The sequence below is a fragment of the Macaca fascicularis genome, chromosome 9, assembly GCF_037993035.2.
Source record: "Macaca fascicularis isolate 582-1 chromosome 9, T2T-MFA8v1.1".
Lineage (NCBI taxonomy): Eukaryota > Metazoa > Chordata > Mammalia > Primates > Cercopithecidae > Macaca > Macaca fascicularis.
The window spans coordinates 103,610,799-103,638,353 of record NC_088383.1 but is presented as its reverse complement, the minus strand read 5'-3'; the positions used below and the strand labels follow the sequence as shown (position 1 = coordinate 103,638,353).

General features: G+C 37.6%; 1 protein-coding gene across 4 annotated transcripts in view; it reads left to right on the top strand.

The window, feature by feature from the left end:
• The first annotated feature begins 2,667 nt into the window (after window positions 1–2,667).
• LOC102116849 (cytochrome P450 2C20-like) overlaps window positions 2,668–27,555 on the top strand; it is a 43,821-nt gene continuing 18,933 nt past the window's right edge. For 2 of the 4 annotated variants that reach the window (XM_045361226.3, XM_015456408.4), the window contains exons 1-6: window positions 2,668–2,860; window positions 4,088–4,250; window positions 4,427–4,573; window positions 11,549–11,709; window positions 12,878–13,054; window positions 25,361–25,502. In XM_045361226.3, coding sequence (XP_045217161.2) covers window positions 2,693–2,860; window positions 4,088–4,250; window positions 4,427–4,573; window positions 11,549–11,709; window positions 12,878–13,054; window positions 25,361–25,502 — 958 coding nt within the window. In that variant the 5' untranslated portion in view covers window positions 2,668–2,692. Of the gene's footprint in view, window positions 2,861–4,087; window positions 4,251–4,426; window positions 5,642–11,548; window positions 11,710–12,877; window positions 13,055–25,360; window positions 25,503–27,555 lie in introns of all 4 variants that reach the window. The other 2 variants (XM_074002240.1, XM_074002239.1) reach the window with 2 other exon arrangements.

Genomic DNA, 27,555 nt, shown 5'->3' with positions numbered 1-27,555 from the left:
TAATTCACCACTCTAACCAAGCTGAGGTTGGTGTCAATCTGTGACTGTGGAGGGCTTAATTAATGTTAATACACTCTTGATCATTTGGACTCAGGTGGGATTTCTATGAGATGGGGTATTTCACTGAACCACCAACAGGAAAACTGGGATTCTAATACAAAATCTTTTACTGGTGCATTGATAATGCTCTAACTCACTGAGTCACCAATTGCTCACTCCTGAAAAACAAAACAAAATTAAATTAGTAGATCTCAGAGATCCTAACTGTCTTTAAATTATCTACCTACCTTTTATTCTTAAAAAGAAGGGTCAAGGCAGGAGCCTCAGCTCAAGAGAAGAAACAAGGAGCAGAGCAAGGACAACTGTCTCTCACGGAATAAAATTATTGCTCTAAAGAGAGAAAGTGAACTTATTTTATCCAAATAAACTAGCTTATACCTATGTCAGTGAGGCAGTAAATTACTGCTTCCCTTTGCCTAGATAAAGGACTCACCAGGACCTGGACTCAGTCACCTTTTACAGGTTGTAAAACCAAACACGTCTGACCTACATTTTACTCAACTGGTGCTAGAATTATTAACTAAATTAATGTTTATTTTGAAAGTCACTGATTAGATTAATCCACAAGTGTGGAATTTTAGTAAATCTTGGTGCACAATCAACAACCCCCATCAGTGGGGTTCATTAGTTACAGTCAGTAAACCAACAATAAGACATAATGATCAACCAAAGTTCAAAGTTTACATAGGGTTTACTCTTTGTGTTGTACATTCTATTAGTAACTGAATGTTTTGCTTAAAAGGAACGCAGCAAGATGCAGGGGTTATGGTTTCCAGCCCCAGCTTGGTCACTTGCATTCTGTGTGCCCTTAGCTAAAGTACTGAATCTCCATAGTCTAACTTTCTCCTCTCTAAACTGGGAATAATTTTACAGGGGGCAAAGATAATTGAGAGAATAAAAAGAGATGTGACGAGTGTGAAAATTCTCTGTAAATTTGTCATAATGTCTGTAGACATAATCGATAAAACATTGTATAACTAGGTCTTAATATTTTCCTAATGAAAGAGCTGGAAATAACTGTACTGGTCAATTTAGAATAAAGGTAATCTTTTCAGAGCATGCCTTTGTACATATACTTTGTCATTAGTGATCTAGGAAAGTTCATAAATCCAGTTGAATTCAGATCTTCATGACCATTGACTATCAGTTCCCATTCAGGTCTGCACATTACAGTCGTTCTGTGCCCTGGGTCCATTCAATGATTTCCCTGTGTTCCATCTTCTATTGAATCCACAACTGTTGTTCTGTATATAATTTCTCTTCCTTGCTGTGTATGATTACATTCTATTATCTGTAACAATAACAGACCAAAAACAATAGAAGCAGCTATGTCTGGAGGTGACTGGGAGGAGGAGAAGCCATAGATTTTCAAGCCCGCTGCTATACGTTATTTGAGATTGGCCCTTTCCTTAACAGTGCTGAACAATTTTCACTTGTGAGGTGATTCAGAGGGCAGAACTCTAATTTTTATTTCTTCTTTTGAGCATCTCTTGTCCTCTTATCCTTATAAACAAATAATGGACTTCTATTTAATGTGAAGCCTGTTGCTTTCTGAACAGAGTCAAGGTGGTGTATTTTCAGAGTAACTAATGTCTGGGGTTTGTTTGGTTTTTCTAAAATTGTTCTTGAGCCAGCTCTGGTGCAAGTGGTAATGCACCCCAATGGGCATCAGAAGATCTCTGCTCAAATCCCGGTTTTACCAGTGATGAGCTGTGTGGCACTGACAGGTGTCCTGTTCTCCCAGAGTTTCTTTCCCCATTTGAAAAATAAAAAATGATAATCTCTACATTCCAGTCTCTTTTAATGATGAATATACATAGATATATTATTTTATATATTTGATATATTTAATAATATAAATATGTATTTATGTTATTATTATGTAATAATGTATGTAACACTCCCTGCTAATTCAGTGTGTTTCTTTGACATGTAAACAATCACCTATTATTATAATAATGTAATAATAACATAAATATTATGTAATAACATAAATACAGATTTATGTATATTGTTTATATACAATTTAAATACATATATAATTTATTAGTTAATGCTTTGATATATGTGTGGTCATTCAACATGTATGAGTTATATTCAGTATTTCATGTTTAGGCAGCAGTATTTTAAGTGAACTATAATAAATATTTGAAAGGCTTTTGTTATCAAGGGCAAAGTCTCTTATTTTTTGATATAGCATTACAATGTACACTTTTTATACATGACATATAGAATACACTGATTTCCCTCAAAGTCATAAATTCCCAACTGTGTCATTAATCTGATAATATGGAATTTTGATTATATTGGAACATAGAATCATTTACTTCAGTATTTCTCCATCATCACAGCACATTAGAACAACCAGGAACTTTTAATTACCAATACCTGGGCTCCAATCCAATATAATTAAACCAGAATCTCCTAGACGGGAACTGCAAAGAAGAAGTAGGGCAAAAGAACATTTTTTCTCTATCCATGGGCCAAAGTCCACACAGAAAAAAAGTATAAATTGGACCTAGGTGATTGCTTACTTTACATGTCAAAGAGACACACACTGAATTAGCAGGGAGTGTTATAAAAGCCTTGGAGTGCAAGCTCTCAGCTGTCTTAGTAAGAAGAGAAGTCTTCAATGGATCCTTTTGTGGTCCTGGTGCTCTGTCTCTCCTTTGTGCTTCTCTTTTCACTCTGGAGACAGAGCTCTGGGAGAAGGAAGCTCCCTCCTGGCCCCACTCCTCTTCCTATTATTGGAAATATGCTACAGATAGATGTTAAGGACATCTGCAAATCTTTCAGCAATGTAAGTATGCTTTATGTTCCTCCAGTCACTTGCAAAGGGTAAGTTATTTGACTGTTATTTTTAGAAAAAATATATTCCTGGAAGCACACTATTACAATAGATCATTGTAAAGCAAAATACTCCCTCTGAACTTCTTTGATGTTTCTTTTGTCTTTCTAAGTCTGTCATTGTCAGAAATAGTAGAGTGTGTCGGTACATTTTGTGAATACACAGTCATTGGGGTCATTGTACGATAGAATCATTTAATACAATGTCAAAAGTTTGAAGTGCTGTTTCCCCTCTTTGTTTCAGAGTGTTTTGCTATGATTTTTGACTGAAGGTGAAGGTAAATGTGTGTGATTAGAAATTTCATCCAATAAGTCCTCTACCGGAGTAGTCATGTGTTTTATTCAGAGTGGTCATGAAAATCAAACTTCTCTGAAGATCGCTTTGATGGCTGATATGAAAGAAATATCTATGGGTTCAGGGCAAGCATAAGTGCATGAAAGAAAGAAGTAACCAGTCAGGGCCCAATTGGTGGTTAACAGAATTCTTCTGGATTCTGAACAAAGCCACTGTCTGTGGCCAAGATTGCTGGAGAATGGAAGAAATTCTTCTTCCAGGAGATGCTGAATGTCCTGATTCTAACTTTGTGGTGTTTCATCTTTCCATACTGGTAATATCAGTAGTTACAAACTGGATTGGGCATTAGAATTGCCTAGGGTGACACTGAAAATACAGATTTCTAGGGTTCATCACAGGACTGCTGAATCAGAATCCTCATGGTAAGAGCTTTACAGGTGACCCTGAAGTCCTTAGCTGGGTATTGGCCTCAAGGCAGACATGGGGGAGTGATAAATTGCTCAAGCATAAGCTTAAATTAGCAGAGGTTCAAGTTTGGAGCTTCTATATATTACCTGTGGGACTCTGAGAATGAATTTGGAATTCTCTGGCCTCAGTTTCTTCATTTTTAAAACAGGGCAAATGAATGTGCTCAATGTGTTGAAGTGAGGATGAACTGTGATTTGTGTACCAATTGCCTGGGTTATTGCATAGCACATCATAGGCCATCTATAAGTGGCTGCTATAACAATCACCATCACATTTATGTACAAAATTCAGAAATATCGAATCTATGTGTGGCAAATATAACATGAAAAAATACAATGAAAATATCAGTCTGAATCATACATAATATTTGGAGCAAATAGCGACTTATTTTGCTGCTATTTGCATTTCCTTTCCCAGTTCTCAAAAGTCTATGGTCCTGTGTTCACCGTGTATTTTGGCATGAATCCTGTAGTGGTGTTGCATGGATATGAGGCAGTGAAGGAAGCCCTGATTGATAATGGAGAGGAGTTTTCTGGAAGAGGCATTTTGCCAATATCTCAAAGAACTACTAAGGGACTTGGTAGGTGTGCATATACCTGTGTCAGCTTTGGTAACTGGGGTGAGGAGGACGGAAAACAGACTCCTAAAAAGCTTCTCAGTAGAGCTTAGCCTATCTGCCTGGCTGCCAAGTGTTGCAGTGCTTTCTTCCTTGGTTGTGAATTCTCCTAGTTTCTGCCCTTTTTTTTTTTTTGTTAGGATTTTCCAGCAATGGAAAGAGATGGAAGGAGATCCGTCGTTTCTCTCTCACAACCTTGCGGAATTTTGGGATGGGGAAGAGGAGCATTGAGGACCGTGTTCAAGAGGAAGCTCGCTGCCTTGTGGAGGAGTTGAGAAAAACCAAGGGTGGGTGACTCTACTCTGCATCACTGACCTTAACAGTTAGCTGTCTTCACCAATGACATCCTTGGAAACATTTCAGGGGTGGCCAGATCTTCATTGTGCATCCTGGTTGTCAGCCCTCAGGTGGTGGAGGGAGGTTTGAAGCAGAGACAAGGGAGGTTTTGTGTACCTGTGCTTTACCTGTATAAATGTGTTTGTTCATAGGGTGTAGGAATAAAAAGTCATTTAATCCAATTTTCTGCTCAATTTTGTTTCCCTGTTTTCAAATCAGAAATCATAAATAAGGGTCTTGAGTTCATTTTTGAAAAGAGTTAAAGAAAGTTTCCCCCCATAACATAAATCTGCGTTGCCTCCACCAGAAGATTTCACCAGAGAACACTTGGAAAGTGGACATGGTGGAAATGACCTCATCACACCCTATGGAACATGAACCAAGTGACATGTGCTTTCATTTGATTAGAGTTTTTTCATATGGTCAGACTCACATGTCTGGAAATTCCTTCCAGGTCCATGCCTACAGCTCTGGCAAGTGATGACACTATGTATGGTTTCACTTTCTTAGGTATATCTCAGTACAGTTTTCATCAGTTCTTATTTCTCAGGAAACACGGTACTATTTGAAAACTGTCAGGATTAATTATTTCTTGTTAGCCACTACTTACTGTAACAATTTATATATTTTGAGTAAATATAATCTACAGTATAACTCAGCAAAATACACAAATACTAATCAGTAAATAATTTGTTTAACTGGATTTTAACTATTATGAAAAACTCTTTATCTTATCTTCCTTAAATGTAATTTGGCTATGTTTTCAGTTCTGTCATCTTTTTTCCCCTGTATTGGATCTTAGCTTTAAAATTTGTGCGAATCGTTTATCTCCCACTGCCAGTTTACTCACCTATGAAGTGCTTGTTATAATCAATGTGATTATCAGCCGGGATAAAAAATTACCTTTTTAAATTCACTCTCTCGGGGCGGAGCAAGATGGCCGAATAGGAACAGCTCCAGTCTCCAACTCCCAGCGCCAGCGACACAGAAGACCGGTGATTTCTGCATTTTCAACTGAGGTACTGGGTTCATCTCACTGGGGAGTGCCGGACGATCTGTGCTGGTCACTGCTGCAGCCCGACCAGCGAGAGCTGAAGCAGGGCGAGGCATTGCCTCACCTGGGAAGCGCAAGGGGGAAGGGAATCCCTTTCCCTAGCCAGGGGAACGGAGACACACAACACCTGGAAAATGGGGTAACTCCCACCCCAATACTGCGCTTTAAGCAAACAGGCACACCAGGAGATCATATCCCACACCTGGCCGGGAGGGTCCCACACCCACGGAGCCTCCCTCATTGCTAGCACAGCAGTCTGTGATCTACCGGCAAGGCAGCAGCAAGGCTGGGGGAGGGGCGCCCACCATTGCTGAGGCTTAAGTAGGTAAACAAAGCTGCTGGGAAGCTCCAACTGGGTGGAGCTCACAGCAGCTCAAGGAAACCTGCCTGTCTCTGTAGACTCCACCTCTGGGGACAGGGCAATAACAAACACAGCCGAAACCTCTGCAGACGCAAATGACTCTGTCTGACAGCTTTGAAGAGAGCAGTGGATCTCCCAACACGGAGGTTGAGATCTGAGAAGGGACAGACTCCCTGCTCAAGTGGGTCCCTGACCCCTGAGTAGCCTAACTGGGAGACATCCCCCACTAGGGGCAGTCTGACACCCCACACCTCACAGGGTGGAGTACACCCCTGAGAGGAAGCTTCCAAAGCAAGAATCAGACAGGTACACTCGCTGTTCAGAAATATTCTATCTTCTGCAGCCTCTGCTGCTGATACCCAGGCAAACAGGGTCTGGAGTGGACCTCAAGCAATCTCCAACAGACCTACAGCTGATGGTCCTGACTGTTAGAAGGAAAACTATCAAACAGGAAGGACACCTACACCAAAACCCCATCAGTACATCACCATCATCAAAGACCAGAGGCAGATAAAACCACAAAGATGGGGAAAAAGCAGAAAAGCTGGAAATTCCAAAAATAAGAGCGCATCTCCCCCGGCAAAGGAGCGCAGCTCATCGCCAGCAACGGATCAAAGCTGGATGGAGAACGACTTTGACGAGATGAGAGAAGAAGGCTTCAGTCCATCAAATTTCTCAGAGCTAAAGGAGGAATTACGTACCCAGTGCAAAGAAACTAAAAATCTTGAAAAAAAAGTGGAAGAATTGATGGCTAGAGTAATTAATGCAGAGAAGGTCATAAACGAAATGAAAGAGATGAAAACCATGACACGAGAAATACGTGACAAATGCACAAGCTTCAGTAACCGACTCGATCAACTGGAAGAAAGAGTATCAGCGATTGAGGATCAAATGAATGAAATGAAGCGAGAAGAGAAACCAAAAGAAAAAAGAAGAAAAAGAAATGAACAAAGCCTGCAAGAAGTATGGGATTATGTAAAAAGACCAAATCTACGTCTGATTGGGGTGCCTGAAAGTGAGGGGGAAAATGGAACCAAGTTGGAAAACACTCTTCAGGATATCATCCAGGAGAACTTCCCCAACCTAGTAGGGCAGGCCAACATTCAAATCCAGGAAATACAGAGAACGCCACAAAGATACTCCTCGAGAAGAGCAACTCCAAGACACATAATTGCCAGATTCACCAAAGTTGAAATGAAGGAAAAAATCTTAAGGGCAGCCAGAGAGAAAGGTCGGGTTACCCACAAAGGGAAGCCCATCAGACTAACAGCAGATCTCTCGGCAGACTCTCCAAGCCAGAAGACAGTGGGGGCCAATATTCAACATTCTTAAAGAAAAGAATTTTCAACCCAGAATTTCATATCCAGCCAAACTAAGTTTCATAAGTGAAGGAGAAATAAAATCCTTTACAGATAAGCAAATGCTTAGAGATTTTGTCACCACTAGGCCTGCCTTACAAGAGACCCTGAAGGAAGCACTAAACATGGAAAGGAACAACCGGTACCAGCCATTGCAAAAACATGCCAAAATGTAAAGACCATCGAGGCTAGGAAGAAACTGCATCAACTAACGAACAAAATAACCAGTTAATATCATAATGGCAGGATCAAGTTCACACATAACAATCTTAACCTTAAATGTAAATGGACTAAATGTTCCAATTAAAAGACACAGACTGGCAAACTGGATAAAGAGTCAAGACCCATCAGTCTGCTGTATTCAGGAGACCCATCTCACACGCAGAGACACACATAGGCTCAAAATAAAGGGATGGAGGAAGATTTACCAAGCAAATGGAGAACAAAAAAAAAAAGCGGGGTTTGCAATACTAGTCTCTGATAAAACAGACGTTAAACCATCAAAGATCCAAAGAGACAAAGAAGGCCATTACATAATGGTAAAGGGATCAATTCAACAGGAAGAGCTAACTATCCTAAATATATATGCACCCAATACAGGAGCACCCAGATTCATAAAGCAAGTCCTTAGAGACTTACAAAGAGACTTAGACTCCCATACAATAATAATGGGAGACTTCAACACTCCACTGTCAACATTAGACAGATCAACGAGACAGAAAGTTAACAAGGATATCCAGGAATTGAACTCATCTCTGCAGCAAGCAGACCTAATAGACATCTATAGAACTCTCCACCCCAAATCAACAGAATATACATTCTTCTCAGCACCACATCGTACTTACTCCAAAATCGACCACGTAATTGGAAGTAAACCACTCCTCAGCAAATGTACAAGAACAGAAATTATAACAAACTGTCTCTCAGACCACAGTGCAATCAAACTAGAACTCAGGACTAAGAATCTCAATCAAAACCGCTCAACTACATGGAAACTGAACAACCTGCTCCTGAGTGACTACTGGGTACATAACGAAATGAAGGCTGAAATAAAGATGTTGTTTGAAACCAATGAGAACAAAGATACAACATACCAGAATCTCTGGGACACATTTAAAGCAGTGTGTAGAGGGAAATTTATAGCACTAAATGCCCACAAGAGAAAGCAGGAAAGATCTAAAATTGACACTCTAACATCGCAATTAAAAGAACTAGAGAAGCAAGAGCAAACACATTCGAAAGCTAGCAGAAGGCTAGAAATAACTAAGATCAGAGCAGAACTGAAGGAGATAGAGACACAAAAAACTCTCCAAAAAATCAATGAATCCAGGAGTTGGTTTTTTGAAAAGATCAACAAAATTGACAGACCGCTAGCAAGACTAATAAAGAAGAAAAGAGAGAAGAATCAAATCGACGCAATTAAAAATGATAAAGGGGATATCACCACCCACCCCACAGAAATACAAACTACCATCAGAGAATACTATAAACACCTCTACGCAAATAAACTGGAAAATCTAGAAGAAATGGATAATTTCCTGGACACTTACACTCTTCCAAGACTAAACCAGGAAGAAGTTGAATCCCTGAATAGACCAATAGCAGGCTCTGAAATTGAGGCAATAATTAATAGCCTACCAACCAAAAAAAGTCCAGGACCAGATGGATTCACAGCTGAATTCTACCAGAGGTACAAGGAGGAGTTGGTACCATTCCTTCTGAAACTATTCCAATCAATAGAAAAAGAGGGAATCCTCCCTAACTCATTTTATGAGGCCAACATCATCCTGATACCAAAGCCTGGCAGAGACACAACAAAAAAAGAGAATTTTAGACCAATATCCCTGATGAACATCGATGCAAAAATCCTCAATAAAATACTGGCAAACCGGATTCAGCAACACATCAAAAAGCTTATCCACCATGATCAAGTGGGCTTCATCCCTGGGATGCAAGGCTGGTTCAACATTCGCAAATCAATAAACATAATCCAGCATATAAAGAGAACCAAAGACAAAAACCACATGATTATCTCAATAGATGCAGAAAAGGCTTTTGACAAAATTCAACAGCCCTTCATGCTAAAAACGCTCAATAAATTTGGTATTGATGGAACGTACCTCAAAATAATAAGAGCTATTTATGACAAACCCACAGCCAATATCATACTGAATGGGCAAAAACTGGAAAAATTCCAGCACACTGGATTGAATTGTAGATTAGAAACTACAAAAAAAAAATAAGTGAATTTGAAGACATAAGAGAAGAAACTATTCTAAATTAAACAAAGGGAAAAAAAAAGACTGAAATAAATTGCTGGGTATATACCCAAAGGATTGTAAATCATGCTGCTATAAAGACACATGCACACGTATGTTTATTACGGCACTATTCACAATAGCAAAGACTTGGAATCAACCCAAATGTCCATCAGTGACAGATTGGATTAAGAAAATGTGGCACATATACACCATGGAATACTATGCAGCCATAAAAAAGGATGAGTTTGAGTCCTTTGTAGGGACTTGGATGCAGCTGGAATCCATCATTCTTAGCAAACTGTCACAAGAACAGAAAACCAAACACCACATGTTCTCACTCATAGGTGGGAACTGAACAATGAGACCACTTGGACTCAGGAAGGGGAACATCACACACAGGGGCCTGTCATGGGGAGGGGGGAGGGGGGAGGGATTGCATTGGGAGTTATACCTGATGTAAATGACAAGTTGATGGGTGCAGCACACCAACATGGCACAAGTATACATATGTAACAAACCTGCACGTTATGCACATGTACCCTACAACATAAAGTATAATAATAATAAATAAATTAAAAAAAATAAAAAATAAAATAAAATAAATTCACTCTCTCAAGTGCAGTTAAAGAAAAAGAACTGGATATCAGATTGTACCTGAGAATCACACACACACACACACACACACACACACACACACACACACACACACTCACCAAGGCTTCCCAAAGTACCTTTCACCCTCTAGGCTACAACAACAGCTTTTCTGAAACTTTAGAGCCCTGTAATGTTTAAAGGAGTCTGGCATAGAAGCTGCTAACTCAGCAGGTTTCCTGTTGTTCAATGTTCCAACTTTATTCAGAACCCTTTCATTTCATGTCACTCTTATTTAGGACCTATCGATGTGAATTTGGGCACCCTTTCCATTTATGTTCACTAGTCACTTGGTTACAGCAATTTCACTTTAGAGATTCCTGCACCAAAAAAAAAAAAAAAAAAAAAAAAAAGCCTTTTTAATTATTTATTTACCTGTAAAATGACAGATTTGGCCTCACTTATGGTCAAATTTAAAACTTTATTAAAACATACTTATCTTGATGACTATACTGAATAATATCCCAGAATCCACAAGAATAGTTTTGCCCAAATGAATTAAATTTGGAAGATGACTGGAAATGATAAACATTATTTCCAAAGGAAGGACATTCATTTTTTACAAATTGATAAAAGAAATAAAAAGATTCCATTTATCAATTTACTTTTTGGTTAGCTTTACTGGGATTTAGATTTGAAATTAAAAGTTAACATTTTACTTATTTAATCTGTTATACTTAATGCTCATTTATATTAGTTTTTCTTCTCATATCATATGGATGTGCCTGCTTTTCACATTTGTTCCCTCAAACACGTGCATTCACCCACAATCTCCCTAACTTTATTCCTATTGGTTCAGCACATTATACTTCAGCTATTCATTATATATAAGACATTTCTAGGTCCCCAACTTATCTCTTCCTATCTCTGTGTTTACTGTCCAGAGGCTTTGCAGACAGATATGATTCTGCTCTAAAACTTGAATTACTAGCATTTCAAAAAAGTCTTCTTTTTCCTTCCAAAATAAAAGATACCTTGGGTTAAAAGAGTTTAAATAAAGGCAGTGGATGTGAATTACCACGTGTGAAATGACATTGTGTAGCTAGACTGTAATGCTCAGCTCATATTTAAGGTAAAAGTAATGTGTTTATTTCATGCATACTGAGTTTTTTTTTTTGGACACATGAGAAATTTCTAAGATATTGTTTAAAATTTCTAAATTTTCTTTATGTCTTAACAAACGCAGATCTTTTAAATATTTATTTTTCAATAATATTTTCAAACTATTTTTAAATCTTTAGCCTCACCCTGTGATCCCACTTTCATCCTGGGCTGTGCTCCCTGCAATGTGATCTGCTCCGTTGTTTTCCAGAAACGATTTGATTATAAAGATGAGAATTTTCTCACCCTGATGAAAAGATTCAATGAAAACTTCAGGATTCTGACCTCCCCGTGGATCCAGGTAAGGCCAAGATTTTATCTTCCTGGGAAACCATTTTTGCTCTTTTTTCTGGTAAGTCCAAAATTCTATATGGACCAAGCCATGAAGTGCATGTTTGAACACCACAGTCCTGCTCAAAAATTTATGAAGTGAACATCTGGGAAAGATGACCAAGTCTTTTATTTTACACACAGAAAATGAATGCCCAAATACAGGGGTGGCTTTCAAGCCCAATGACTTCCTGACCAGTGGTTTATCCACTAAATTCCAAAGACTGTTTCAATAAAGTACTTTGGTGACCACCCAAAAGCACGTCCATACCACTCCATGGACATCCGGGCCCTTTCTGAAGGTTTCCATTACTCAGTAGGCTTATCCTCCAATCAACGCTTACTGACCTTTTTCTAACATTACTTGGCAGAAATATTCTAATTTAGGGAAAGACTATCTCCATCAAGGAGGGAGAATATTTGTGACCATAGAAGGTGCCAGGAAACACTGAGTAGGGCAGGTGTGTTTGATGCTGTAGCTGAGATCCTGGCTGATGAGGCAGCTAGGTTAGGAATGACAAAAATGGTTGGTTTCATCGTGTATGAACCATAAACAAACATTCAAATTTTACCCTGTGCTGAGTTGGCATGTCCTACACTCTGCCTAAATAATGATTGTGTGATCTTAGAGAAATCACTTAACTGCTCAGGTGCACAGCTGGGTTTTAAGGTATCTCTGGGTTGCTTGCACTTCTAAAATACTGATTCCATTTTTGAAGCTACTTGACAGAAATAAAAACAGTGAGTTCTAGCTTCGTGCTTTCTATCAGGTTGCCCAAATCCCCTTAACCTCTAGCGTCATCAACTAAATATAAATCATAGTAATTCATGCTATCTTATATCTCAAGTTAGTAGGGAAGACTTGGTTTAAACATAAGAAAATTGATATTAAAATGCTTTTATACAATAAAAATGATGTATGGGTGAAGAAAATAATTATCATCTTTGATTTCCTGTTCAAAATTTTATCCATCCAATCTTTAGGTACAGAAAATTGCTACACGTGCACAATAAAAATTTCCCCATCAAAATGAACATGATATTTTATTTGTATTTATAGCTATAATTTCAATCAGGGCTTGGTGTAAGATACATATGTCTTATGACGTGTTTATATTTAATATTCTTTTCTCTTTTAGGTCTGCAATAATTTCCCTCTACTCATTGATTGTTTCCCAGGAACTCACAACAAATTGCTTAAAAATGTTGCTCTTACAAAAAGTTACATTAGGGAGAAAGTAAAAGAACACCAAGCATCACTGGACATTAACAATCCTCGGGACCTTATTGATTGCTTCCTGATCAAAATGGAGCAGGTAAGATACTAGCAACAGATCAGTAATTTGATTTCTTGTCCATTTTGTGATTCATCGAATCCTTCTGTAATTTACTAAGGATGTTTAAATGATCAGGCCAGTAATGCTTGAAAAACATCGTAATTACTTATTGTATTTATGGGCCTGCACTAAACATCGTGGAAAATATAAAATTGTCCAATGGCTAGAATGCATAGACCCTCTTTTTGAAACAAAAATAATCTATGTGAGTAGAATAATATAGACATGCAGTCAAATGGAAACAATTACCAATAAGTAGAAAATATAAAATATCCTACCATAAACTGAAGATGGATATCAGTATTGCACGCAGATTATGTGACAATGGAAAAGAATGACATCATAAATGGGCTTCCTGCATGCCCTGCATATTGAAATAGTGCTTAAAATATTTGCAGTATGGAACAGAAGAAAGGTGTAAGTCTGACTGAATGATTTGTGGAGAGGTGTGTGGTGGGAGAGAGTTGGTGGATGGAAGAGAGAAGGTTTAATTTAGTGTAACCTAAAATGAATTTGCACAAAGGAGTTGGAGGTTGATGTTTATTAGGTAACCTGTGAGCGTGAATCCTGTTTTCATTGCACTATTTATTTAAAAAGCATTTTTTTTCCTATTGAATTGTCTTGACAACCTCATTATAAACGAATTGAGTATAAATATGAGGATTTGTTTGTGGGCTCTCAATTCTACTTCATTGATCTATCTGTCCTTATGCCAGTAGTACCTCATTTTGAAGTCTTAATTACTGTAGCTTTGTATCAAGTTTTCAATTCAAAAAGTGTGAGTCCTCAAAGCTTTTTTCAAGACTAGTTGGGCTTTTAGGGGTTCATTCAGTCTCAACATAAATTTAAGAATAAACTTGTCAATTTCTGCAAACAAGCCCATAGGGGTTTTAACAGATCATTAAATCTAGAGATTAATTCAGAAAATTATGATATTTCAAATATTGAGATGAAATTCATATACCATATATCACCCAATTTAAAGTGTACACTTTAATGGTATTTAGTTTAATTACAATATTGTGCAACTGAGTTATGAGGCGGGAATCAACTCCAGAGGTGGGACTTGGACACGGGACGAGATTGATGACTAGCTAAAACAGGGCCAGGACAAAAGCAGCTTTCACTCAGTCCCACTCACCAGTGTACCGTGTCAATTTACTATTCCCATGGCAACACCCAGGAGTTACCTCCCCTTTCCGTGGCACCCAATGATCCAAAAGATAGGACCCATTCCCTGCACAAACTGTCCCTTAATATGCATGCAATTAAAAGTGGGTATAAAAATGACTGCAAAACTGCCCTGAGCTGCTACTCTCTGCCTATACCATAGCCCTGCTCTGCAGGAGACCTCACAGAGCTGTACCACTGCCTGTTCAACAAAGCTGTTTTCTTCTACCTCTGAGTTGCCCTTGAATTCTTTTCTGGGAAAAGCCAAGAACCATCCCAGACTAAGCTCTACATTGGGACTCGCCTGCCCTGCCCCATCTCTCTCTACTTTCAAAACTTTTTTATCACTCCACAGAAACATACTATATCATAAACTAGTTACACCTCATTCCCCACTCCATCATTGTAGTAAACATTAATCAACTATCTTTATGGATTTTCCTATAATGAATATAGCATATAAAAGGACCCATGGCATATGTGATCTTTTTTCCTGACTTCTTTCACATAGCATAATGATATGGAGGATCAACTAACTTTTAGCATGTGATAGTACTTTGTTGCTTTTTGTGGTTGAATAATATTCCATTTTCATGTACACATACAACAATTTGCTTATCATTCATCTGCTGATGATCATTTGTATTATTCTCACCTTTTGGCTCTTACAATGTTGCTATGAACATTTGTATGCAAGTTTCTTCATGAACATATTTTCAGTTTTCCAGGGTATAGTCCTAGGAGTGTTATTTCTGGGTCATATGGTGATTTTATGTTTAACTTTTTGAGAAACAACTAAACATTTCTACAGTAAATGCACCATTTTAAAGTCCCACTAGCAATGTTTGAGGGTTCCTTTTTTCCACATTATAGCTAATATTTGTAATTTTCTGTTTTTCATGTCAGCGCAAAATGGTATTTCATTGTGGTTTTGACTTGACCAATGATATTAATCAGCTGTTTACCATTTTTACATGTTCTTTGGAGAAATGTTATTCAAGGCCCTTGCATTTTATTTTATTTTATTTTATTTTAATTTTATTTTTGAGACAGGGCCTGTCTGTGTTGCTCAGGTTGGAGTACAGTGCTGTTATCTTGGCTCACGGCAACTTCTGACCCTTGGGCTCAAGTGATACTCCTACCTCAGCTTCCCAAGTAGCTAGGAGCATAGGCATGAGTCCGAACACCCAGCCAATTTTTGTATTTTTTTGTACAAATATAGTTTCATCATGTTTCCCAGGCTGGTCTCAAACTCCTGAGCTCACGCAGTCCACCCACCTCAGCCCTCCCAAAGCACTGGGATTGCAGGTGTGAGCCACCACACCTGGCCCTTTGCTCATTTCTATATTGGGTTGCTCATCATTTGTTGTTGAACTGTAGGTAATTGTTTATGGATTCTGGGCATTAAACCCTTACTAAATATGTATCAAATACAAATATTTCTCCCATTCTGTAGGTTGTCATTTCGCATTCTTAATTTTGTCCTTTGATGAACAAACATTTTAAATTTGGTGAAGCCCAGTTTGTCTCCCTTATTTTAGTTGCTTTGGTGTCAAATCTATGCATCCACTTCCAATTCTGAAGGCATTAAGATTTAACCCGATGTTTTATTCTAAGAATTATATAGTTATAGTTCACATTTGAGTTTTTTGTTCACTTTCAGTTATATTTTGCATAAGAGTGAGATAGGGGTTCAACTTCATTCTTTTGTATGTGGTTACCCAGTTGTCCCAGCACTGTTTGTTGAAGAAACTCTTCCTTTATTTATTTTTTAAACTCTTCCTTTAGATTGAATGATCTTGGCACATTTGTTGAACATGAACTGGGCATAGATGATTAGGTTTACATTTGGATTTCAATTTTATTCCATTGGTCTTTATTTCTTTCCTTTTGCCAGTACCATGCTGTTTTGACTACTATAGTTTTGTTTTGAAGTTTGGAAATTTGGAAATTGAGTCCTCTCCCTGTAGTTGCATATAAATTCAGGACTGGCTTTTCCTTTTTTGCACAAATAAAAATTTTTAAAAAGGACATTGGAATTGTGACAGTGATTACATTCAATCTTTAGATTACTTTTGGAAGCATTGCCATCTTAACAATTTTAAGTCTTTCAATCCTTTAACATGATGTGGTTTGCCATTTATTTAGGTACTCCTTATTTTTCTAAGCAACATTTGATAGTTTTCAGTCTTTTATCTTCTTGACTATAGATTCTCAGGGCTTTTGGCCTTTTGGATGCTATTGCAAATGTAATTATTTCCTTGATTTTATTTTCATATTGTTCATTGCTGATATAAACAGACACAACTGATATCTGGACCGTTCTTACACCCTAAAATTAAGCTGAAAATATTTGTCAGCTCTAGTTGTTTTTGTGGGTTGCATGGACTTTTCTTTATATAGAATTGTGTTATCTTAAAATAGAAAGAGTTTTACATCTTGCTTTCTTACCTAAATGCCTTTTATTTCTCTTTCTTATCTAATTGTTTTGGCTAGGACCTTAAGTGTTACGCTGAATAGTAGTAGAAAAATTGGGTATACTTGGATCTTTTCCACCTGATTTTGGGGCATAAGCTTTTAGATTTTCATAATTTGATATAAAATATCTTTGGAATTTTTATAAATATATTTTATTATAAGGAATTTCCCTTCTCTTCATATTTTTGAGTCATTTTATCAGGAAGAGTGTTGAATTTTGTCTTATGCTTTCTCAGCTTCTATTGAGATGGTCATTTTGTTAGATTTTTCCTTTCTTTCTAATAAGGTGATGTATTATATTGATTGATTTTCTTATTGAAGCACTCTTGCACTCCCCATATAGATCCCATTTAGTTATGACATATAATCCTTAATTTTTTGAAAAAAATCCATAATGTACAAGTTGCTATATTATTTCTGTTTCTTGTCTAATTGTTTTGGCTAGGACCTTAAGAAAGATGCTGAATAGCAGTAGTAAAAGTGTATATACTTTGGGTTTTTTTCCCCCCGATTTTAGGGCATAACCTATTAGATTTTCACAATTTGATATAAAATGTCTTTGGAATTTTTATAAATACATTTTATTATGATAAGGAATGTTCCCTTCTATTCATATTTTTTAGTGATTTTTAAAATTATACTTTAGGTTCTAGGATACATGTGCAGAATGTGCAGGTTTTTTACGTAGGTATACACGTGCCAAGGTGGCTTGCTGCATCCATCAACCCGTCATCTAGGTTTTAAGCCCCACATTAATCAGGTATTTGTCCCAGTGCTCTCCCTCCCCTTGCTCTCCACTCCCTGACAAGCCCTGGTGTGTGATGTTTCCCTCCCTGTGTCCATGTGTTCTCACTGTTCAACTCCCACTTTTGAGTGAGAACATGCAGTGCTTGGTTTTCTGTTCCTGTGTTAGTTTGCTGAGAATGATGGTTTCCAGTTTCATCCATGTCCCTGAAAAGGACATGAATTCATTCTTTTTTATGGCTGTATAGTATTTCATGGTGTATATGTGCCATATTTTCTTTATCTAGTCTATCATTGATGGGCATTTGGGTTGCTTCCAAGTCTTTGCTATTGTAAATAGTGCTGCAATAAATGCACATGTACATCTGCCTTTATAGTAGAATGATTTATAATCCTTTGAGTATATACCCAGTATTGGGATTGCTGGGTCAAATGGTATTTCTGGTTTTAGATTCTTGAGGAATCACCACACTGTCTTCCACAATGGTTGAACTAATTTACACGCCCACCAACAGTGTAAAAGCATTCCTATTTCTCTGCATCCTTGACAGCATCTGTTGTTTTCTGACTTTTTAATGATCGCCATTCTTAACTGGGTTGAGATGGCATCTCATTGTTAATTTTATGTTTGGATATTGTAAATGGGATTACTTTTTAAAATTATTTTTTAAATTTTTCACTGTAGGAATATAGAAATACTAGCGATTTTTGTATGTTATTTTGTATTTTCCAACTTTACTGAATTTGTTTATTTTTCATAGTTTTTTAGTGGAGTCTTTAGGTTTTTTAAAACATAAGATTATATTATCTGGAAATGAGGATAATTTGACTTCTTTCATTCTAATTGGGATCCCCTTTATATCTTTCTCTGATTGCTCTAGCTAGGTATTCCAATACAATCTTGAATAACAGTGGTGAAAGTAAGCATCCTTGTTGTTTTCCAGACCTTAGAGGAAAGGCTTTCCATTTTTCCCCATTTAGTGTGTTACTAGCTGTGTGTCTTTCGTAGATGGCTTTTATTATGGTGAGGTATGTTCCTTCTATACCTTGTTTTTTTAGGGCTTTTACCATGAACGGATGTTGAATTTTATCAAATAATTTTTCAGTTATCGATTGAAATCACCATATGCTTTTGTTCTTTATTCTGTTGATATGATGTACCACATCTATTAATTGGCATATGTTAAAGCACTGTTGCATACAGGGATAAACCCCACCTGGTTGTGATGAATGAGCTATTTAACGTATTCATTAATTTGGTTTGCCGCTATTTTCTTGAGGATTTTTGCATCAATATGCCTCAGAGACATTGGCCTATAACTTTTTTTTAATGTGTCTTTGGTTTTCTTATCAGAGTAATACTGGCCTTATAGAATTAGTTTGGAAGTATTCCCTCCTTCACTATTTTGTGGAATAGTTTGAGTAGGATTGGCATTAGTTCTTCTTTAAATGTTTGCTAGAATTCATCATTGAAGTAATTGAGTCTTGAGCTTTTCTCTACTAGGATGCTTTCTCTTGAGTTCAATCTGATTACTTGTTATAATTTTGTTCAGGTTTTGGATTGCTTCATGGTTCAATTTCAGTAGGTTGTATGTATCTAGGAATTTGTTCATTATTTCTAAGTTTTCTAATTTATTGGTATATAGTTGCTCATGGTAGCCACCAATGATCCTTTGAATACCTGTAATATCTGTTGTAATGTCTTCTTTTTCATCTCTGACTTATTTGCATCTCACCTTTTTCCTTACTCTGGCTAAAAGTTTGTCAGCTTTCTTTAACTCTTCTAAAGAACAACTTTTTGCTTTATTGATATTTTGTATTGTTTTCTTTATTTCAATTTCATTTATTTCTGCTCTGAGCTTTATTATTTCTTTTCTTCTACTAATTTTGGGTTTGGTTTGCTCCAGCTTTCGTAGTTTTTTAAGGTATATTGTTAGTTTGTTTAGTTGATGTTTTTCTTCTATTTTGATAGTTGACACTTACAGCTATTAACTTTATTCTTAGTACCACTTTTGCTGAATCCCATAGGTTTTCATATGCTGTGTTTTCTCATCATTTGCTTCAAGAAATTTTTCAATTTTCTTCTTAATTTCTTCATTCTCCCACTGTTCATTCAGGAGCATATTGTTTAATTTTCATGTATTTGAACTTATACAAAATTGATTCAAGATGGATTAAAGACTTAAATGTGAGGTTCAAAACTATAAAAACCCTAGCAGAAAATCTAGGCAATACAATTCAGGACGTCCTTGGGAGTTTTATTATTAAATACCTGGAAGTAGTCTTCATTGGGTTTAATCTGCTTGGTGTTCTATCAGCTTCTTGTACTTAGATAGTGATACCCTTCTCTAGTTTTGGAAAGTTCTCTGTTATTTTCCCTTAAATAAATGTTCTACTCCTTTCTCTTTCTCTACTTCCTCTTTAAGGCCAATAACTCTTAGATTTGCATTTTGAGCCTATTTTCTCGATCCTGTAGGTGTATTTCATTGTTTTTTATTCTTTTTTCTTTTGTCGCTTCTAACTGTATTTTCAAATAGCTTGCGTTAAAGCTCACTAATTCTTTCTTCTGCTGGATCAATTCTACTATTCTATTATTCTACTAAAGACTCTAATGTATTCTTCAGTATGCCAATTGTATGTTTCAGCTCCTCAATCTCTGCTTAACTCTTGTAAATTATTTCATTCTCTTTGTTACGTTTATCTGATAGAATTGTGAATTTCTTCTCTGTGTTATTTTAAATATTTTTAGCTTTCCTCAAAACAACTATCTTATATTCTCTGGCTGAAAAATTACATATCTCTGTTTCTCCAGGATTGGTCCCTGGTGCCTTATTTAGTTCATGTGGTGAGGTCATGTTTTCCTGGATTTTCTTCATACTTATAGATGTTCATCTGGGGCTGGGCATTCTAGAGTTACGTATTTTTGTTTCTTTGTAGTCTGGGATTTTTTTTTTGTACCCATCCTTCTTGTTAGGCTTTCCAGATATTAAAAAGGACTTAACCTATTTTTGACTTGCCCCTAGAATACTGCACTGGCAGTGAACTGCACTTTTTTTAAATAAATGGGAAATGAGTTAAGTGTTGTGATCTAAGCTTTATCTACTTTAGGGGCACTCCAAGCCCAATAATGCAGTGGTTCTTGAAGACTTGTAGAGATACTGCCTTGATGGTCTTGGACAGGATCCAAGAGAATTCTGTGGATTACCAGACAGAAACTCTTGTTCTCTTCCCTTAGCTTCTCCCAAATAAACAAAGTCTCTCTCTCTGTTCTGAGCCAATTGAAACTGGGGATAGAATGACACAAGCACTCATGTATCCGCCACCACTGTGACTGCGCTGAGCCAGACTTAAAACCAGCAGAACACTGGGTCTTGCCCAAAGCCTGCTGCAACCACTCCCTGGCTACTGCATATGTTTCCAAGCATCTGGGGCTCTACAATCAGCTGGTGGTGAATCCAGCCAGGCCTGTGTCCTTCCCTTCAGTGCAGCAAATTCCTCCAGTACCCAGGCATGTCCAGAGGTACCACCTAGAAGCCAGGGACAAGAGTCAAAAACCTTAGAAGTCTATTTGGTGTTCTGTTGTACTGCAGCTAAGCTGGCACTTAAACCACAAAATGCAGTCCTTCTCACTCTTCCCTTTCCTTTCCAAAGGGAGTGGAGTCTCAAGCTTTGAGCAGTGCTATCAAAGGCCCATTGAGAATACTAGACCCTGCACAAGAGCCAAGTCCTGGTTTTGGAGACTCCAGGAGTGCACTTGGTGCTCTACCCTCCTGTGATCAAGCTGGTACCTAGTTGCAAGACAAAGTCGCCTTTATATTTTACTCTGATATCTCAAGTAGAAGGAGTCTTTCCTGATGGCCAGCTAGCTGGGAATGTGTTGAGTCTTACCTGAAGCCAGCAAGTCTCAGAGTCTAACCCAAAGTCCTCAACATAGTACCCGGGTATTGCTGCTAGCTATTCAAGCCCCCATTCCTCAAGCAGAAGAAAGGAGTTTCTTTTGGAAGTGAAAACTGTGCAGCTTGGGATTAGGAGAGGGGGGATGTCAGCGCCCCCTTACCCATCTTCAGCTGGTGTTTCAGTAAGTTGCACCTCCCACCACCGCTCTACTGTCTCTGGGCCCAGTTCAGAACTAGGACTCACATAAAAGTTACAATCCTTGTAGCCAAGTCTGTCTTTCAAGTTCATTTTCAGTCCCAGAGCCCTATAGTCCACAGTGATGAGGCTTGTAGAAACTTGGTTCCAACCACTGGTATCAGAGATTCATCTCAGGCCAGGGCTGGTTTAAATGCTCCTTCTGTGAGTGGGCATCAGCTGAATTTGGGCCTGTTTTCCCTTCTGCCATAACAGAACATCACTAATTTTATGCTCTATAATTACTGTGTTCTCCCTCCTTCAGTACTCAGAAACACTCTCTGAACCAAGCCACTGCTGCCAGGGGAAAAGAGGATGTCAGTAATTCGATAGTATTTTTTCTATCTCTTCTGTTCCTCTTTCAGTGATACACATTTAAATCTAGGTACTGTGCATGCTCATCTGATTTTGGTTCTTATGAAGGTACACTTTGTGTAGATAGCTGTTAAGTTGATGTCCTTGCATGGGGAATAATCAGTGAAGCATTCTATTCTGTCATCTTGCTCCACTCTCTCATTTGTATATCTTCCTTTGAGAAATTTCTGTTCATGTTGTTTGCCCACTTTTTACTGGGAATATTTCGATTTTTTTTTTCTTGCTGTTATGAGTTTCTTGTAGATTCTGGAAAATAGTCCTTTGTTGAAAGTATATTTTGCAAATATTTCCTCCCATTCTATAGGTTGTATGTTTACTCTGCTTGTTGTTTAACTATACAGAAGCTCTTTCGTTTAATTAGGTCCCATTGTCAATTGTTTTTATTGAAATTGCTTTTAAACACTGAGTCATAAATCCTTAGCCTACACCAATGCTCAAAAGAGGTTTCTTCTAGGTTTTTGTCTAGAATTTTTATGATTTCAAGTCTCATATTTAAGTCTTTAGTCCATCTTGAGTTAATTTTTGTATATGGTGAGATATAGGAATCATATTTCATTCTTCTACATGTTCCCCTGGGTAATATAAGCCAAACACAAATCCCACAGCTACTAGTCTATGTGGCTCTCTCCTGCAAGAACCACCTCCTAGCTGGAAGCCAATAGGCACAGCCTATTACAACATCTGCTGGCAAAATAACACAACATTTGGGAAGGAGAAAACTTTTGTCTTATCTCAGCTAACACCATACCCACATCACCCCAGCTAATTAGAAGGTCTTGAGTGTGTTCACAAACCCAGTACATTGCTAGTACAGTTGGCATTTGAGGAAATCACCACACTAAGCCTATTTATAACCGAGTAAATCTTACAGAGTCTATATCACTCTCTTGCCACCCCCATCAGAGGTTGTGCTTGCATTTGCTGCTGGGAGACCAGAGGACAGTTAGGCCCACTCAACATTGCCCTCCTTTGTAGCAAAGAGTGGAACCCAAACACTGTACATCTCTCAGACCTTCCCACAGCCCAAGGCATCAGAGATTTCCAGTTGGCTGACAAAGATGTCAATCATCAATAATCCTCAGAAGGAAGAGCCAATATTACAGGTGAATAATCATAGGCCAAATGGACTGTTAAAGAGAGAGCAATGAAGCTTATTGGTCAATTCATAAGAAGAATCTACAATTCACAAATGCGCGCACGCACACACACACACACACACACACACACACACACAAATAAAGTAAAAAGAAGCTGGCAGGGATAAAACCCTGAGAAACTTAGTAATCCATGGAAAGGACAGGTAGGAGTGTTCTTAGCCTCTCTACCCAATTTGGCAAGCTACTGGGATCTGAAGTCAAGGTGACCTTCTTTATCTTCATGAGCACAAGTACTGGAGTGGGCTGTGGTTTTGAGACTTCTCAAGAACATTACCTTGTTCACACAAGTTCCCTTTCCTTTTCCCTTGGATCTGAGCTCTTTTTAACTGTTTTGGTAGAATTCACTAGTGAAGTAATCTTGAGCTGGAACTTTGTTTTTGGTGGGGGGTAGTTCTTGATTACTAATTCAAATACTTTACTTATTGTAGGTGTATTCACACTTTCAGTCTATGAGAACTTTATTCGATTAGTCCCTTAGCCTTGGCATTTGCATTACCCCTACTCTTCTTTATCCAATATAGGCAGTTAATGCCTCCTGTTTTTGTATTAATAATTGCCATTTCTCTTCACTTTGTATTTTCCTATTTATTCCTGAACTTATTCCTTAGAATAAGTTGCCTGTTGCCTCCCATCTGGATTACAAGTTTGTTAGACCTGTCTTGTCTTTGTGAACTCATTATCCTTCACTATATTTCATTCTTGGTTTTGTTGACATATTTGTTTTACACATTTCAGCTTTGTAATGAATACATAGGTGATACTGAGTCTTTGTAAATTTTCAACAGAAGAAAATTGCAAACTCTTGATTCAAGAGTGTAATACTTTTCATGATATGGCCCTAATTTACCTATATTTACAAACTAAAACTGTGTTCACTTACAAATAATTAAAAAAATCATAAAAATGAATGTGTTAGGCTGTTATTGAATTGCTACAAAGAAATATCTGAGGTCAGACAACTTGTAAGAAAATGAGGCCCAATTGGCTCACAGTTTTGCAGGCTGTACAAGCATGATGCTGGCATCTGCTCAGCTTCTGCAGAGTCCTCAGGGAGTATTTGCTGATAGCAGAAGGCAAAGCAGGAACAGACACATCATATGGCAAAAGGAGAAGCAAGTTGGAGAAACAGTTTTAATCAACCAGATCTTATGTGAACTCACTTATTATCAGGATAGCATCAAGGGAAATAGCGTTCATGAGAAACCTACCCCCATGATCCAATCACCTCTCACCAGGTCCCACCTACAACACTGGGGATTAAGTTTCAACAAAAGATTTGAGAGAGATAAATATTTATTATCCAAACTATATCAAGAGCTTAATCAAATAGTTGGCTTATATATCTCAAATACAATAAGTCTTATGGTGGGCTAGAATAGAAATAATATGGTAGCCCTTAAGCATGAGAAAGTCAAGTACCTTCTTTCTTTTTGTTTACCATGTTTAGTATAGAAGTCTTCATTACTATGATCAAATGCTCATGTCAAAGATGATGTCAATCCTACCTCCCCTTTCACATTCATGTTTTGAATAATAAGGAGAAAATAGAAGATTCATGTTCTGGTTTGAATGAATCCTCTACAGTTCATGTGCTAAAAGTGAATGCCCAATGCAATAGTGTTGGTGGGTGCAGCCTAACAAAACATGACTACGTCATCAGTGTTCTGCCCTCGTAAATATACTCATGTCATTATTGCAAGAGTGGGGTAGTTCTTGACAGCTTGTTATAAATGTGAGTGTGCCCCCACCCCTTGCTCTTACTCTTACCCTTTCTTGCCCTTCTACTTTTTGCCATGTGATGAAGTAGCAAGAAGGCCATTGCCAGAAGCCACTGCCATGCTCTTGGACTTCCCAGCCTTCAGAATCATCAGAAATAAATTTCTTTTCTTTATAAATTACCAAGTCTATAGTATTATGTTATATAGCACAAATTGAACTAAGACAGGGCATCAGTATACTTCTGCTTTTATTTCTGGGGCAAGAAATACTCTGTGTGACTAACCTAAGCAGCAAATGATTTCATGAATGGAACTTGTACGTCTGTCAGGAAATAAAGTTTGAGTTAACTGATCTGCAGTTTCTGCCATACCATACAGTTGCTTTTTCTAATACTGTACTGTCCAGTATCTCTTTTGGCTAACTTTATAACATAGTATGTTTCTTTAAAATTTAGTGTATTTAGATATACTGGCACATAATTTGTCAGATAATTGCATGAAATCATTTCTAGGAAAAGGACAACCAACAGTCAGAATTCACTATTGAAAACTTGGTTGGCACTGTAGCTGATCTATTTATTGCTGGAACAGAGACAACAAGCACCACTCTGAGATATGGACTCCTGCTCCTGCTGAAGCACCCAGAGGTCACAGGTAGGACCACAGATGATGAACAAAGTGAATTTTAGAACAGTGCTGAGAAGATGGTGCCAGTGTCCTCCACCTTGTTTCTCTCTGAGAAGCTTCATTCTTTAAATTTCTGTGTCATCAGCTGGAATCTGTCTAAATTTCATGACATGATTAAAAAGGACATCTTTGCACAATGGAGGAGGATGACTGAGATCAGTAAAAGCAATATGGCAGTAGCAAAATAAATAAAGCCCTGATGAAGTATCTAGATTTCAGCAGAGGTAATTTGTGGTAGGGAGAACCAGTATAAGTTGGTCTAGCAGTGAATGTTGGTTTCATTATGAAAAGTCCACTTTGAACAGTAGGTTCATTCTTGAAGGTATCTTTTCTCGTTTTGAAAATTCCGTGTTCTAATGCTGGGGTAGGGAGATGAAAACAATCTTTATTGAAGCATAAATGGAAATTCTAGAATTGTACTGAGGCATCCTGAGATAAATTCCAGTCTGGGAAATAATCTAAAAGTTAGGCTCCTAAGAAAGGTGTTTCCATTTAAGCAGAGGCCATACCTAAAGGAATTTTATTTTTCCAAAAGTGTGTTTCATAAAACTGCTGTTTGACCAAATAGGAATATTTGGAAGGGGGGTTAATAATTGCATCTTTCACATACAACTTTTCTTTAGAATTTATAATTTACCTTTAGAGTAAACTCTACATTTCCTTAGAATTCACATTTAAATAGTTCCCGTTTTGCAGCAGATAACATACCTTTTTTCCTGTGTCAGGATCCCACTGAAATTTCAGTAACTAAATTACAAATAAAATTAGCCTGTTGAAGTAAAAAGAGAGGAGAATAGAAAACAGCCAATAAAAACACAGAGAGACAATGAAGGTCTGACATGACACGGCATAGAGGATGGAGTTGTAGCGTAAGTTACAAGAGGAGAAGCTAATCTGTGTCACTATGATTCTCATAAGGGTCAGTATTTGGAGGCACCAAGAGCCAAAGAAGGTAGGGAATGAGACTGAAAAGGGAGGCTCTCCTGCCCAGGTTTCCTCCATGACTCCTTTTATCAGGTACATGATTTTTTCCCACTGGAAAAGGGAAGCACAGTCTCCAGAGAAATAGAGCCTAAGAACCCCTGTACTCGGGGACACTTTACAGGGCCAGGAAAGTGTGAGGTGTGAAGCCAGAAAAAAAAGCTTTGGGAAATATCTATTCCTCAAATTCAAAGACTCAGCACTTTTCTTCATCTTGCTTCCTGACATTCAGCAGCTAGATATTCTCCAGAGAAGAAACAAGTCTAGAGAAAAGACCTCCGTATTTTGCCATCTTAATAGAAAGTTATCTACAAGTGTTCAGCAGAGTGAATGAAATTAAAACATCCATCACAGGACACAAAGTCATGGAATTTCAGAGCACCAGAAGTAAAGGGAAAATTAAAATGTTTCAGACAGTTATATCAAGTCATATATAAAATACCAGCATTCAGACAGCATCAGAATTCTCAAGTATATTATCTTGTGTATTCATAGAAAAAAAGTATTTGGGAACTACATGCTTGTTACAAATTTCACCCTCTATACTAACTTTCTCCAATACTGGGGATTGTGCTCTATCTCACATCTGAAACCAAGTCAGAAGAAATTAAGGGTGCCAGGAATCAGGAGACCCCATGTAAGAGAATGAGTGTCAGAGAGGCTACTGGGCTCCTAGGAAACAACCACTTCAGAAGGGAACAGGTAAATAATACACGTAGAGGAGACTTCAAGAACCAAAGAGATGTGATTGATAGTCTGAGATTTCCCTATAATTGAGAAATTATTACTAGGAGTTTCAAACATGTGCAAATTCTCTAACTTGAAGAATAGAAAATTGTGATTTAACTAAAGAACCAAGGAAGAATATGTGTGTGTGTGTATATGTGTGTGTGTGTTTGTGTGAGTATATTTAGAATGATATAAACATGAATAGTGATATAACTAGAAATTGTGGTCTAAATGTATCCTGGTAAGTAGAAGGAGGAGAATTGTGTGTGTGTAGATGTGTGTATGTGTCTGTGTGTACACATACGACTTT